The following is a 16,350-nucleotide window of genomic DNA, read 5'->3' as shown; positions in this document are numbered from 1 at the left end:
CAAGAAAGGAGGGTATTTAGCTTTGCAAGCCAAATGATCCAGCCTATTTTGAATTGTCTGTGTGACAGGGAAAAAAAGTACTTTATCTTATAGAACCTTCTTGCATGCCACCACTTTCTCTGTACACCCACACTCCACCTGTTTAGGAGGCACTTGCTGTCCTGCTGCTGCCACGGGAAGCACTAAAATTAGGAAACATCCCTCTTCCTGTAGAGGACTTTTGCTGTATTGGGAGAATACTGTTAATGCAATCATTTTTTTTTGTCGTTCCTTTTCCCACTCCCTTAGTCTCTTTATAAATTTGGAGCAATTTGTAGAGTAAAATTCTTACCCGCCTTCCTGGCCTGGCTCTGACCTCCAGGATGTAGGCATGCTGGAGGCTGTTCAGAGAGTTGGCTGGAACAAACTGACTGCAGGTTTCTGGGCACCATGGGTGTTTCCTGCAGCATTTCAGGTCAGTGCTGCTGCTTGTAAAAGCACCAGTTTGTCTAGAGGCTTAGAAAATATATTTGGATACTTTATCTTTTTGTAAAAGGAGAGACAAAACTTTTACCATGTAAAGTTAATTATTATACACACACACACAAAAATACTTTGAATGAAAGCCAGTGTCAATGAGAGATTCAATACATTTTTGTTTCCCTTTGAGAAGACCATGATGAGCTTTTTGGCTCATTATTGGCTTCTCTGGAGCCAAGGACTCTTTATTTGTTCCCTGTTCATTTGGACAGCACCTGTAGCATTGACACTGTCTTGAGGTTTTAAGTGCTGTTACAATACCAACACATTGGATGTATTTTTGCTAGTGTACTGCTGTGCATGTCAAATCCAAAAAGCTCCTCATGAAGGGTGGCAGAGAAACCCCTGTTAACTTGCTTGCCCTTTTCTATTCTGCAAGCAATGAATAGGTCAGGAGCTAAAGAGAAGAGTGCAGATCTCCAACAAACTGACTTGAGCGGTCAGAGCTTCCAGCCACGAGCAAGGTGTGTGGGTGGTATTGTTCCATACGTGTGCTGGATGCCCACTGGATGCAGTGCTTCCTTACTATCCGATTTACTGAAGACAGTACTCAAGTGCTGTATCCAGAAGGGACTGGTGTGAATTTGGCAGTGCTTCCTTCTGAAAGCTGAGGGACTTCTTGTGTCTTTGAAACTACCATCCCTAGTGCTCTGTTAGCTGAATGTGGGCCTACAGGTTCTGCCTTAGGAGGAATAAGCAGGAGATGGCTCTGTCTGCAGGGTGGTGAACTTCCCCTGAGATGCAAATCGAAGGCTGATATGACAGGCCCCTATACAGAACACTAGTGACTTTTCCTCTGATTTAAATAGGATGAGGATATAAACAATAGTCTTTTGTTTTGTCTTGTTATGTTTTTTCTTAAATGGGGTCAGGCTTTGTTTCTCAAGACATAAGGAGAAACAATTACACGTGTCTATGTACCATGTAGACATCAGCTAAGCACATGCTGTAGGAAGTTTGCATCAGACTGCCCGTGGAGCTGCTGCCAAAGTTAGGTTATGTGAGCTGCAGGAATAACAAAAGGAAACAAAACAAAACCACCTGTAGGCTGAAATTATCAGAGTCATTAATGTTTTGGGCATCTAATTCTTCAGCTTGAAATCTGATGAGCTACAACTGGTGCAGATAATGCTTCAGTCACATTGTGAAGAAGCATTGTCTCTTGTGGGCAGTCTGTCTTTCTTAGTGACCTGCTTTATAGTTCAGAATAGCAAGGTCTGAAAAGCTCTCTTCCTTGTAGGTCTGTTGGCAGACCATACTGTAGGAGATTCTTCTAGGTCTAAACTTTACAACTGTTGATGCATCTCCCTCTTTTCCAGATGGGAAGAATATGCCTAGACCCTCTTCAGGCTTTTTTTTTTTTTTTCTTTATTCTTGAGCAGATGTGTTAGGTGTCCAAGATGCGATGAACAGAAAGTCAGTGCAGATGGAAGGTAGAACAATGAGGGAGGAACAAATCTTTGACTGACACAGGTAAGTAAATCCACCAGACCGATAAGTCTTTTGCACACTTCTCTAAATAAGAGGAATTACTAAAAATTGAGTCATTAGAGAAATCTGCTTGTACGTTTGCAGTGAGCATGTGTGGATAGGTCTCTCAAATAGGTGTTTGCTCTTGAAGCGCTTTTGGCTGTGGGAAGTTCCCTGTTTTTCACTGCCTGCTCCCTCTTCACACCACCATTATGTTGCCTGTGTTTCAATCCCACACATCCCTGATTAAAAGAGGGAATAAGGTGCCTGCTCTCAGCAGGCATATAAGGACAGAATTATTCCTCCTACTGACTGTGTGGAAGGTGAATGTGTTGCTGTTGAATCATTCATTGTAGGCACCATCAGGATCCTTGAAAAAGTGTAGCTTTTCTCTCTGCCAAGATTTGACAGCAGGGGAGAAAGCAGCACCTTCTTTTTCTTAACTTTTAACTTTCACTGTAGAGAGTAGATCTGACTTTTTTTTTTTTTCTTCAAAGTAATTTTAGTTCCTTCAGAGCCTGTGCTGCAATTGTCATTGCTTTACCAACCAGCTGCATGCCTTCTGCTGTTGATACCATGTGAGAATCTGTTAAAAGGGCCCTAAATATCACGACATTGCGGGAGTTGGATTGTGCAGAAGTTGGAATCACCTATTCCTGTTCCTCCAGAGCAGAGCTGCAAAGAGCAGTGAATAGCTGGAGCTTTTGGAGAATTCCCTGTTCTGTAATGAAGTTTGTAGCTGTGGAGAAAAACCAGCTTGAATCACCTTCTTGCATTGCCTTTCAGTTGTGTTTCAAATTAAAAAATAATAAGCCAGTTCATCCAAAGACAGACTTTCTGAATGCGCTTTGTAGACAAAGTCATAACATGGCACAGGTACGTGATTTGAATTGATTCTTCATCACTGTTCTGTTCACCTGGATAGTTCTTCAAGTGCCTGTGCCCCTCTTACACATTATTACTAAAACATTTGGTTTGGTTAAACATTACTAAAACATTGGGTTGGTGCTCTTTTGTTCTAGCTTATCAGCTGCCAGTCTCCTCCTGTTTGAAGCAGTTGCTTGGTCAGTGGCACCAGCTAGAATCTTGAGTACATTTGTTATTGGCCTGAGAAGGCATGACCTCCAGTGACACTCTTGCATGGGATAGACAGGGTTTGGAAGAAGATGGGCATCATTACTGACATAATCTGAATGCTTGCACATACCATTTTTATTACTCTGTTGTGCTGGTTGAAGTCCTATTTTTGCCCCCAGGTTTGCTCATCAGACAATTCATTTCACATTGTGTTTGCGTTTCTGTATGGACATAAAATTTCCCATCACAAACGACATTCTGCTTCTTAATACCTAGCTAATAAATACAAATCAAATGCTTTCTCTAAAACCCAACATTTTGCTGATTATAATATTTGCTATAGTCAGTAGTTTTATGATTCTTATAATCTCTTCCATGGGATTACTGCATGTTTTTTAAATGAGTCCCTAGACTATATCTGCTTCTAATCACACATGGCAAATATGTAGAGACTGATGCTGAGGTCTCATTTGCTGTAATAGCTTCAGACTTACCTCAGTTCAGGATGAAGAGATGGCTGTGAATACTAAGTGAGACAAAAACGTTCTGGTTTCAAAACCTCTGTTGGTTTATAAGCTGTTGTGCTTTAATAATTTTTCACACAGTGTTTTTGGCTGTGTGGATTCTTTCACATGGAGTAAGGTTGGTAGGGACTGAGAAGATGAGCAAGGTGAAAATAGGAAGTTGCCGCTGTGAGTAGAACCTCCGTTCTAAAGCTTCAAATATCTGTACTGATAATAGTAGCTAAAGCCTAGTGAATCAAGGATGGTAATACAGGGTCCTGAAAATGCTCTCTGTCTAGGGCAGGTGGAACTTGCTAGTGGTCCAGTTAGGGTAAAAATGAAATCAAGTTTATTAAAACAAAAATAAGTATGCTTTTACTTGGTTTTCTATCAGTGCTGCTTTGCAATTCAGTCTGTGAGCTTTCTTCTAGAAGGCTTTGTTAGACTGACTTGGCAATTGTTGGAAAAAACAAACTGAGGAGATGGGAATTTTAAAGTCTCAGACAAGTCTAGCTCCATGCTTTGTGATTGTGAGATACTTCTAAATAAAAGATAAGCCTTACCAGTACATTACAAAAACTCACTGGCCATATCTGACCTGTCAGAGACTTGAAGATACTGTACTATGGGAAGTATTACCTGCTGAGTCAACCAGGTGGAGGAGATGAGCACCAGTAGGCACTATGGAAGGAAAGAAGGCAGCTCAGTCCTCATCAGAGGATGATATCTATCCAAGAAGATGCTATGCAAGATGTGATTAGAGCTGGTGTCACAGGTCACCCTTGTGATGGGGTGTTCTCTTCCCCTGAGCTTCTCTCTGGGCTGGGAGCCAGACTTCACCAGTCCTACCGCTCACACAACAGTTTTTTCTTCTTGAAGCCCTAACCAGTGTTAGGCATAAAAGCGAAAACAGTTTGTGTCTGCATTGGGTTTGGGTTCTTAGAGTTTTATTTTTCAGTAGTCAGTGCCATTTATCCTTTATGCTCCTGCTGTACATGGACTTCTGTACAGCAGACCCCGTATTTTTAGGAGTTTGTGCAATGTCACAGAAACAGCATTTCTTTCCTCTCCCTTCACCCTCAGCGTGTGGCTTCATCTGAACATCAGTAGTTCCCTGCTTGTTATTACTTCCCAGACAAGTTTGACTGTTCTCCTTTGCGTTTTGGGTCCTACTTGATGCCCAAGCCCACCCTTGACACCTTCATACCCAAGCAACTCTCCTACAATAGTTTTTGCCAAGCTAAAAATAGGCATTGACAGGCAGTTTCAGGAACTTTTCTTTCATAAATGTGTCTGAGGCTGCATTATCTTCTTTAATACTCAAGGAGACAAGTTGTCCTTGTTGCTACAGTGCTTGCTGCTGCCATCCCCTTTAGGCCTTTTCCATACCCTCCCAGATGTATGGATGTACATGGGGAGAGGCAGTGTGTATTACATCTGTATGTAATTTATGAAGAGAAATGTGCTGGCACCACTTTTTTTTCTCTTAGGAAGTTATCTGGGGTAAGTTAGACCTACATAAAGAAGAGAGTTTGGTTCATCTGTGTTTAAAGTACAAGGAGCCGCAGCAACTGGAAACACGGGATCTTCTTATTTAGGGTATTTTTGCAAGATTTTGTTTAGTTTTGCTTAAACAGTGCCATAAATGTAAGCAAACATAAGGAGAAAAAGTTCATATTTCTGTGTCTTTCAAAAATAAAAATGTTAATATCCAGTCATGAGGCTCTAAACTGCTTGTTCTCATTATTTCTGCTGTGGCTTTTTACTTGTGTTTTGGAACAATTGCTTGATAAAGCAAGGACTAGAGTCCAGCTCTTTGAGGTTTGTGCACCCACTTGTACCCTGAGCTTCTCCCCAGTGGCTTGAGATTGTTTAAGGCAAAGGTATGAGACGTGGTTTTATTGCCACATCACATGCACAGACAGCACCAAGAGAAAGACATGAGAAACTTAGGTCCTGTGTTGGGAGCCAATGAGTAGTTTGAGGACTTCAGGAAAACAACAGAGAGCAGTTGCAGCTCAGGAAAATAACTAAACAACCTTCTGTGACTGTGTGCTACAAGCAGCCCAAAGGGCACTGCCAGATTCTTGCCCTCTAGTCACCTGTAGTTTATAGTTTAAAGCGTGAAATCCATCATATTCCAAGCTTACCAGAAGAAAATGTATAGGCTTTGCTTTGTAAACAAAATGACTTAGTACGTGATGGCTTAAGTTGATAAGGAGTGGGAAAACCTATGGTTTTTTGCGTATTTTTTAATATATGTGCATTTTTTTTTCCTGTTACTCTATGTAATGATTTCCTTGTAGGTGTGTGGAAGTCTTTTACATTTATTTCCATGCTGGCCGAGTGGAAGAGCCCTATGTCAGCATCACGAAGAAGAGACAGATGCCCAAGGATGGGTACTCAGAAGAAATTGAGAAGGAAGTGGGCCAGGCTGAAGGCAAGCTGTGTACACACAGGTCTGCATTCAGTAGGGCATCTGTGATCCAAGCGTTCCTCGGCTCAGCACCCCAGCTCACACTCCAGCTCTACATCTGTGTCTTGCAGCAGGAGATCACAGCTGCCAGAAGTAGGTACAGCTGTTGTTATCACCTCCATATTTTGGTGGGAGGGAGAAGAGAAGGGTCAGCAACCATGTGTAGCTGCCCTGAGCAAGAACCAAACATATTGCAATGGGTTTCATCTTCCTGATAGCTTTTGGTGGTGATGTTGCTCTCAAGTTAATGTGTATCATCACGTTTTAGACTATGATGCTTCCTGTAGCATACTTGGGTTGACATGCTATGAATTTAAACACTTTCTTCAGTTCTGGTGCCTTGGTTGGCAGTGCAGCATGGTAAGGAACTAGATTTTTGGATTAACCTTTCTAATAACATCAGGGTTCTCCCCTCAACTCAGGGAATGGAAAACTAGCATGCCAAAGGGTGAGTCAGCACAAGGATATTACAACAGGTCTTAATACAAAAGTACTTATTGAAGGTCACAGGAGTAGTTCCTTGAAAGACATTGCTCCTGACAGTTTGAGTACTTCACAACTGAGGTAAGCTCTTTGAATAACTGTGGCACCTGTGACCTGGGATGCAAACAAAGCAGCTGAATCCTTTGCTGAGTGGCAAATTAGCAAAATTTCCAGTCACTTGTTTGCAGATGACATTTGCTTAAGAAAGGTCACCTTTTTATTGTGTTTCTTCTGTTACTGTTGTTGACCTTGATGGTTATGATAGCCAAGGAAAAGCACTGTCTTCCAGATGATTAGAGAACTGCATATTTAATAATGTTTTGTGACTTCTGACTTGTGTCGGTCACTACTCAAATAAATTTTGAATCACAGACTAGTAAGTGACCTTCTGCAGTTGAAGTGAAATTAAGCAACCAAAGATAAGTTGGCTTACCAAGGAGTTCAGTGAGCCCACCAGAAAATGCAGTAGTCATCTCATATCTCCCAGAACCCAGCTCCATAGCAGGTGTAATTCTGAAATATAGAAGTGAAAAGGAAAAAAAATGTGTTGGGTTTTTGTTGTTTGGGTTTTTTTTGTTTTGTTTTAATCAGTGATTTAGGAACAATGGCAATGTCTATTACAGCTCATTTATCAGAAAAAACAAAAACAAAACCAAACCACAACTAAGTGTATTCCTCTTGTGTATATTTTACTTTCTGAAATATTGAAGCTTTCTGTAGCTTATTTCTGCAGTAATACCTCTTGTCCATCAGCAGTATTCAGCCTCCAGTGTAAACAAGAATGATCCGTAACATAGTTTCAACTTCTTGTTTGCAATTTGTATGCAGGGATTCTCATACAGTGAGATGACTTCAACCTTTTAATCTTGCAGTATCATCAAAGTAATTTACCAGCCAGTCCAGCTCTTCTTCCACACTTAGATGTCTTCAACTTGCCTGTTTTTTGATGCTGGTCCTCCAAACTGCACCTTCCATTTATCCCTTTCTTCTGTTTTGATTTCCACATTTTTTCATCTCTCTTCATCAATCCTTCATCAGTTCCTGGATTCCGTAGCCATCGTGCTACATAGCATGGTTTTTCCCAGGTCCACTTAACACACTCCACCAGACCTCTTCACTTAGGTAGTACCACCTGAAGAAGCACAAGACCAGGAGGTGCCAAAAAGATCTGAGTTAGCATTAATTACAAAACCAGCTAGCTGGAGGCGGGTAATGTGTGACTTGGCCTCTTACCCTTGAAAAGGGCCTGTTCTTGCTGTGCAGCATTGAAGAAAATCTGCTTCTGTTAAGAGCAATCTTTTCCTGAGTTTAATTTTTTGTGCAGTCAAGTTTGGCAGTCAAGTTATGTTTTTCAAGTGTTGCTTAAAGTAATAAAATAGTCTTAACAGGTGGATTTCCTACCATTTAAAAATAAAATCATCCTGCTGCAACAGATGCATTTAAAAAAAATAAAATTAAAATAGGAGCAGCAACTGCTATCTTCAAGAATAGAAGCTTTGAGTTTCTGGGTTTTTCCAATTTACTGGTGTTTGCAGTGTCTCTTTCCTAAGGTTTACAAAGTGTGTTTTGTAGGTGGTCTTGCCAGGTATCTTGCAGTCCTTCTACAGTTGCTTCTCCTCAACTCACTAAGCTCTCACCACAGAATACTTTTCTCATTGTTTGAACAACATACATTAAGTACTTTTTGAGTATTAATAGGTTTTTTTAAGTGTTGAAGTTGTTATATCTTAAGGCAAAAATAATTGTATCTACGTATCTTGTCCTAAGTAACCAAACAAGTGCTCTTGCTTTTCACGGGTCCTGATTATCAATTTAATAAACTATAATGTATATATAATAGAAACTTTGTTATTCTTCAGCTGATTGTAAGACTTCAGTAATAGATATTAGTGACATAGCTCATCTAGGACAGAATTCACTCTATTAACAATCTCTGAAGTGGGGAAGACCTGGTCTTGAAAAGACTTAAAACACAATTAAAAAATCCGACAAAGTAAAACAAAGCCTCCCTGAATGACTCTCTTGAGTGTGCATTTCTGATTTGTAAGAGAAGTTTAGCCTTCTGGGAGTAAGAAGGAAGAAAAGAAACACCACTTTTATGAGGACTGTTAAGAGATTTGGGATTGTTCCAAAAGAAGATACTTTGCCTTTTAAATTTTCACTTCTTTGCCTGTTCAGGGTAAGTAAAAGCAACATCACTCTCCCGCACTTCCCTTTGTGGTTGCTTCAAACCTTCTTTCTCACAGACCTGAAAGTGGTGTTTCAACTGAGAAATATGGTGACAGTGCTGTGCTTTTGAGAAAGGAGCAGGGCTGGACAACTGTGTTAAAGCAGAGTAATCCATGGCTGTTTTCTATCAGTAGTGAAGTGTCTCTTTCAAAGACTTGAGTTTTTAAGACAAGTTTGAGATTAATATACAAACCCTAAAATTGAAGTCTTAGCCTATCAGAGTTCCAGGACAGGAGCACCTTCTGCCCAGTGGGTAGGGTTGGTATTCTTGAGCTCTGAGAATATTATTTTGCTTCATTAGCTGATGGAAGTTATCTTTTCTCTCGCAGCTCTTGAGACAGCTCAAAACTACAGGAAAGACTGTGTGAAGGGCCACAGTGTTTTAAGTAGTATTCTTGACTTCACTTGCTTGCCTTTCTGCTTTCAGCCAGTGTGTTCTAAGACATTATGTTTAAAAAGTTTCAGATCAAGTACAGTACTGTAAAAAAGACATTTCTAAACATATTAAAAATTTAAGTGCCAAGCAAATACATTACTATATTCAGAGAATACAGGCACCACCAAACTGGCATGTATAAAATTACCATATAAAATGGCCAGTGGTTTTTAGCTTACTAAGTGCTATTGGAAATTTAGATATAAATGATTAATTAATAATTTTCCAAAGTAATTCAGAGGTGTTTGAGGATTGAGATGGGAGAGAAATTAGCTAAAATGATAGAGAAAATCCTCTTAGAAAGTTGTTAGAGATCCTAAAATACACTTGTTTATTTCAAAGTCATGGTCAGAAGTTAATAACTTTCATTAGAAAACAACCCTTACAGTCCAGGCTAAATAGCTATGGCAAAGCAGACAACCCAGTTCATTTGTAGGTTATTGACACATAAACTAATTGAAGGCTGCAGAAAGCACTAGTTGCTAAGCATTGGAAAAGTAATTGACGTAATCAAGAATTCCCAACTCTGATTAATTTGTTTTATATGATGCCCTTTAGCATAACCAGTTAGCTTTGTTAGTTTCACTGAAACTCTAAAAGAAACAACTGAAGAAACAACTGAATCATTTTACTGTGCTTTACTCATTTGTGTTTGGAGTGTTCCTTGCATGGAAAAAGTGCTAAGATTGAAACTAAAAGTATTGATTGGGGAACACCTAAAATTAATCCCCTAAATAATCTGTTCAGTGTGGTGATAAAAATATGCAAATGCCAACAAAATCATGGACAGTTAGCCCTTCTGAATGTCACGGTATGTCTCCATGTATGCTTATTCTGTGCACCTAGGGTTCTTACAGGTCTGCACCTACTTAATGTACGTAGCAAGACAAAACTCCCTTCTGGAGTGCCAGAAAGCTTTGTCCCTACTGCATCTGTGCAGGAGAGGCCAGGTAACAACTGGACCCTGCCTTCATTTCTGTAGAATTTAAATGCCATGAAACCTTCACTTGAGGGATTCTGGGTAGATGAGAGGTGCAAAGTTCAAAGGAGTATTGCTTTCAAATGCGTAATACAGGTAAGTGTATGAGGGAAGTAAATGTATAGAAGAACACAGTGTACATGGGTGAGCAAATCTCTGTCTGCACAGGCAGAGACACTGCAGATCGTTCTGTGTTTAAATTGCTTTGACTTTCAATTTTGAGCTCCATCACAGAGCTCTTTTGCGAGCTTAGACAATTTGCTTAAAGATGGAACTTCACAAGCACTGAGACATCTGCTTGCCCAAGCAACTCCAAACTTCAGCTCCTTTTTCACAGTTCTTTATCTTTACAGCAGAGGAGCAGCACCCCTGTGCCTTCTTGGAGCACTGTGAGAGTCTGAGATGTATGAGCAACCCTGGGCAGAGTGAGCAGGGAGAAACACCTGTAACTCTTAAGTGCCTCTTTTTCTTTCTAGCTACTTGAAAACAAATGGATACCAAAATGGGAGGCAGGGTTAGAGTGAGAACCCAGAAGTGTATACAAGGGATGGCTTTTTTGGAGTTACACCCTGCTGGGAATCCCCAGAAGTGCCATGAAGACAACTACATCTGCACTGCTCTGATGCAATGTCTTTAACTTCTGCTAAGCTGAAGGTTCTCATTTGTGTTTTCTCTTTGTAGGTGTTTTTATGGTCCTTTCTCTCCTGTCAATTGTATATGGTGCCTTACGCTGCAACATCCTGGCTATTAAGATTAAGTACGATGATTATGACGTCAGCGTGAAACCAGCTGCCTACCTCTGCATATTCATGTGGAGAAGCTTTGAGATTGCTACACGCGTTACGGTGTTGGTCCTTTTCAGTTCAGTCCTTCAAATCTGGACTCTCCCCGTTGTGCTCGTGAATTTCTTTGGTTTTTTCTTCTACCCGTGGATTCTCTTCTGGCAAAGCAAGTCTCCATTTCCTGAGAACATAGAGAAGGCATTGACCAGGGTTGGCACTACCATTGTCTTGTGCCTTCTCACCTTCTTGTATGCTGGCATTAACATGTTCTGCTGGTCGGCAGTGCAGGTGAAGCTCAATGATCCTGACTTAATCAATAAATCCCAAAATTGGTACCGGCTGACCGTGTATTACATGCTGCGGTTCGTTGAGAACGCGTTCCTCCTGCTGATGTGGTACATCTACAAAACAGATGTCTACCTGTATGTCTGTGCCCCGTTGTTGGTCTTGCAGCTCCTGATAGCCTACTGCATGGCTGTCCTCTTCATGTTGGTATTCTACCAGTTCTGCCACCCGTGTAAAAAGCTTTTCTCATCCAGCATTTCCGAAGCTTTCCTCTCCTGTTTCAAGTTCCTCTGCTTTATTTGTAAGCCTCCCAAATCCACCGTACTGACAAACAAGGCAGAGGTGAAAACTCCTGAAAATACTGATGAAGCATGGAGCGGTACCAAGACAGCAGATTCTCAAAAGGGGAATCCTTATCAAAGTGTTTCTTCTAATGCTTAGTACAACTGGAAGCAAGTAGGTGCAAGCAAGTAGGTGCCTTTGGAAGGTGGCAGATCACCTGCTGGGAATGTTATGTACCTTGGAAATTATGTCTTGTGGATGGGATTTCTTTCTTGCAGGTCTAGCACTGCATGAACACTGACAAGCCTATCCTTGTGAAAAACTTGGTGTATGAGTACGTGTGTGTTTGTGTACAGACAGCATTGTTTATAGACTTCTGTTTCAAAGTTCTTTGCACATATGTTTATTGTCACATGCTTGTTTTGAAATCATGATAGGCAACATCCTTAAGAAACTGGCTTGATCTTACTCAGGAAATCTGAGGATGGAGGGAAATGCATTTTATTGCAGATGGGGTGTCACTATGGCATGCTACCCTAGCATGGAAACAGAGCATAGACTTTGACTACATATTGACTGTAGCAGCGGTCTGCTTTGATTCAATTGTAGACTTTTTTACACTCTAATCAGTGTAATAAGATAATACTTCCTTCTGTGGTATAAGAATTAGACTTCTACAATGCACTATAGTCTAGGTTGCCAACACAGGGCCAATTAGCCTGCACTAATACTGAAATGTGACTGTTACTGAGAACAGACAGAGGGGTTATTTATTGGCTTCGCACTGTTTTACCCTTCGTATTTGCTGCTTGTCCGTAAGGGAATTAAATTTAACACATTAATTGTAATGTCCTGGAATAGCTCATTTTTCTGACATTGCCATTTATCTAATACTTTGTGATGGTCTGATATTAAAGTGGTGTTTACTTTATATAGTTTCAAATATCTAGAAGTTGGGCAGATAGTGTGAACTAGTCATGTAGGTGCACTCCAGAGCACATCTCCAGGGAGTAATTCAACCCATCTTAACATGTTCTCTAAGAGAAGTGATATGAATAATTCTCTGGAGACCTGTTACTCAGTGTTAACCAGATGCCCATAAAATTAGTTTTTTACTATCTGTCTCTCTTTTAGATGGCTGCAGTTAAGAGATGAGCACTAGCCTGATCGTTAAGGGGGTGGTTAGTACACCAAGGAGGCAACGCAGTGACTTCTTACATGGGGACAGAAGACACTGAGTCCTTCTTTTTGTGGCTGTGGTTATGGTTAGTTAAATACCCGTTGCTAAAAACTCTTTAACTTCTTTACCTCAAAAGTACCAGAGGCTTGAAATCTGAAAGAGGAAATTGAAGTAGTTGACTTTTTATTCTATGCACTATATCACGACTATAACATGAAAAGTGTTTCTGTATTTTGTAAGTTGCTGATGAAGCTTTAGCAGATAAGCACCCAAGAATTTAGTGGACATACACCAAACCAACTCTGTTTTCAAAAATTAAATGAAAACTTTTTGCACTTTGTTTGCTTAGCACCTTGAGTATTTACATTTTGAGTATTGCACATTATGACTGCAGTGGAAACAAGTAATTTAGGACCCAAATCTTGTTGTAGTGACCAAAGCTTAGCCTCCCTCCTGTCGTCATGGAGTATGTGAAGTTCTTCCATAGCATCAGCATCATTGTATTAGAAGTGTCTCCTGTTCAGATCTGAGGTAATTTATAGTGAAATTTGTCACATGCGATGCTGAAAAGTGCTAAGCTGCTTTAATTTTTTTTTACTGCGCTGTAAATGAGTGTCTTCATATTTCAGTTTTATCACGGTATTATGTTTTCTATTTTGCTTAATATATGTCTGTGGTTGGTATATGTCTGTAGATCTCATTAAATTATTGGTGGTTGATAAAGGGAAATTTTTGGCCTAAGCTTGCCTTGGGGACGTACCTCATGTGTCTGGGGAAGACACCAAACATCTCTGCTCTAGTTTCTCCCTCTGAGGAGCACCGAATGGTGAAATGACTCCTTGAAGACACTACAGTGTTTCTCTGTACTTCTATATGTAGTAGTACAGTGTAGGATTTCCCTATACTTTTCTAAATGCAGGAGAATATTTCAGATTTATTTTTTTTCAGTAACGAGATAAAAGAGCAAGTGAGAATATGACCCTTGCTTCTAAACCTGCAGAGTTCAGCACACAGGGCCAAATTTTCAGATGTTCTTAGCCAATACTGACTTTATACTTGGATACTCTTCAATAATCAGGGAATTGTTGCCTATCTACAGATGTACCTAAGTCTGAAATGTTAGCCTTCCAGGGAAGGGGGAGGAAAGGTGGCTTCATGTGTAGAAGTACTTCACATCTAAAGAGAGAGCTCTCCTTTTAAAGAAGACTTTAGGCCCTCTAAATGATGGTGCAGTTGTGATTTTGCCATTTAGAAACTGTGCACTCTTCACAAACCTCAGCCAATGAAATCTTTGTGACACTGAAGTCAACAGAAGGAGATTTACACAGCCAGAAGTCCAGTGTGTACATAGTGAGTACCATTTAACTTCACATACTGATGATGAATACTGCTGTGTATGTGTATTTTTTGAGAGTGTGCCACATCACTTCCTATTTTTATACCAGTATCCTGCAGTGCATGCGTGGGGAACTGAATATTTAGATCGCTGTTATGAGAAGGGGGGAGGAAATATTTGTATGGTTTATGTTACTGTCATATGGTTTTGCCTTAGTTGTGCAGACTAATCAAATACAGGTTAAACACTGCATGGACGTGAGGGCCTTTGCTTTTGTTGTGCCTCATGTCACCACAGCGTGGAGTGCAGATTACCTAGCAATATTGCTGCTGTATGTGTGTGTGTTTTGATCCCCCTGTGCTGCCATTGCTAGTAGAAAGAAGGTGTGAGAGGGAGTCATAGAGACAAAGATATTCTGTTAGGACCCATGTTTTATTTTTCTAACGTGTGCTAGGAGAGGCAGTTTTTTCCTCAGGATAATGACAGTCCAGACAGAGTTGTTACCAGTACATCCAGCGGCTGCACTGAGAGGACAGTATTAGCTATGAATTATATAGATACATTTATGAATGACAGGTCTGCTGTGAGCTTACTGTAGCTGTACTCTCCTTTGGGAATGTTAGAGGCGTATGTGTTCAATGGAAGGCATAGGGCTGCTCTTAAAAACTGTACTCACTTGCATAGTCCTGAGTCATGCAAAAGATTGTTCAGTAAGGATTATTCACATGTGTAAGAGTATGCAACATCTGACACATAAGTTTTCTTTTATACTTGTAAAACAACACAAATTAAAATATTGAAACACTCCCTGAAGTCGTGTTGGTATGAGTTCTTGGTCCTTCCCTTTCAGATCTCCAAGGTAAAGGTTATATAGCACACTGTCATCTGTTACCATGCAGTGGAAGAAATGTTTTTGAACAGACCTGACAAAAGAAGAATCTGTGATTGATTAGGGAGTTCCTCACCTCCAACCAGTGGTGCTTCCAATGCTGTTTAGCTGGTTCCGGTCTCCACAGAAAATTTTGTAGGAGATAGGTAGTTTCAGAGGCCAGTGTTAATGGAACAAGATCAGTATCAGTTATTTATTGTCAGGATGAGAATATGAAGTTGGTTTACATTGGGAATCAGAGATAATTTCCTTATAAAGGATCTTTTAACTTTTTTCTGCATACTTGTTTCATGCTCATCTAGAGTTACCATTTGCTCGTCTCTGATCTTGTGAACAGCCAGCAAAATCCATGCTGAGGACTATTGTGGAGCCACGTGAATGGATAAACATTTTTTAACCCATTTAAGTGTTTATAAGTGTGTGTGTACACACACACACAAAGGTGTATTTTATAAATAGATACATTGTAGCAAGTTGTAATATGTGCCCATCACTTAAATGAGGAGCCCTGTGAAAGAGTTTTAGAAGTCCTTAAAAAAGTGGTGTTCCTCTGGGATCAGCACTGGGACCAGTGCGTTTTAATATCTTTGATGACGTGGACAGTGACACTGAGTGTGCCCTCAGCAAGTTTGTCAGAGACTCCAAAATGAGGGCTGTGGTCTTACATGCTGGAGGGAAGGGCTGCCACCCAGAAGGACCTTAACAGGCTTCAGAGATGGACTTGTGCAAACCAAATGTAATTCAAAAAGTGCAAGGTCCTGCACCTGGATTGTGACAATTCCAAGCACAATTGCAGGTTGGGTGGAGAATGGATTGAGAACAGCCCTGAGGAAAAGTACTTGGAGTTCTGGTCAATGGAAAGCTCAACATGAGCTAGCAATGTGCACCTGCAGCCCAGAAAATCAACTGTGTCCTGGGCTGCAACAAAACAAGTGTGGCAAGCAGGTCAAGGGAGGTAACTTGCCTTCTCTGCTTCACTCTTGTGAGACTCTACCTGGAGTACTGCATCCATCACTGGAGCCTTAAGCACAGGAAAGACATGGAGCTGTCAGAGCAAGTCCAGAGGACGGTCACAGCAATTATTTGAGGGCTGGAGCACCTCTACTATGAGGAAAGGCTGAGAAAGTTTGGGTTATTCAGTCTAAAACCCTGAGGAGAACTTACTGTGGCCTTTTGTACTCAAAAGGGAAAAAAGAAAGATGGGGACAGACTTCTTAGTGATAGTTTAAGGGATAATGGTTTTAAACTAAAAGAGGGCAGATTTACACAAGATATAATGAAGAAGTTTTATAATGAGGGTGGTGAAACACTGGAGCAGGTTGACCCAGAGAGGTGGTAATTGTCCTGTCTCTGGAAACAGTCAGGACCAGATTGGATGAGGCTTTGAGCAGCCTAGTCTAGGGGGGGGGCCCTTACCCATTGCA

General features: G+C 40.6%; 1 protein-coding gene across 1 annotated transcript; it reads left to right on the top strand.

The window, feature by feature from the left end:
- The first annotated feature begins 2,830 nt into the window (after window positions 1–2,830).
- XK (X-linked Kx blood group) lies at window positions 2,831–11,680 on the top strand. Its single transcript, XM_009997440.1, has 3 exons — window positions 2,831–2,865; window positions 5,876–6,138; window positions 10,854–11,680. Exons 1-3 carry the CDS (start codon window positions 2,831–2,833, stop codon window positions 11,678–11,680), a joined length of 1,125 nt encoding a protein of 374 aa, XP_009995742.1.
- The last annotated feature ends 4,670 nt before the right edge of the window (window positions 11,681–16,350 follow it).

This window comes from Chaetura pelagica, unplaced genomic scaffold (assembly GCF_000747805.2).
Source record: "Chaetura pelagica isolate M959 unplaced genomic scaffold, ChaPel_1.0 scaffold750, whole genome shotgun sequence".
Taxonomy (NCBI): Eukaryota; Metazoa; Chordata; class Aves; order Apodiformes; family Apodidae; genus Chaetura; species Chaetura pelagica.
This window is presented reverse-complemented; position numbering and strand designations above follow the sequence as displayed.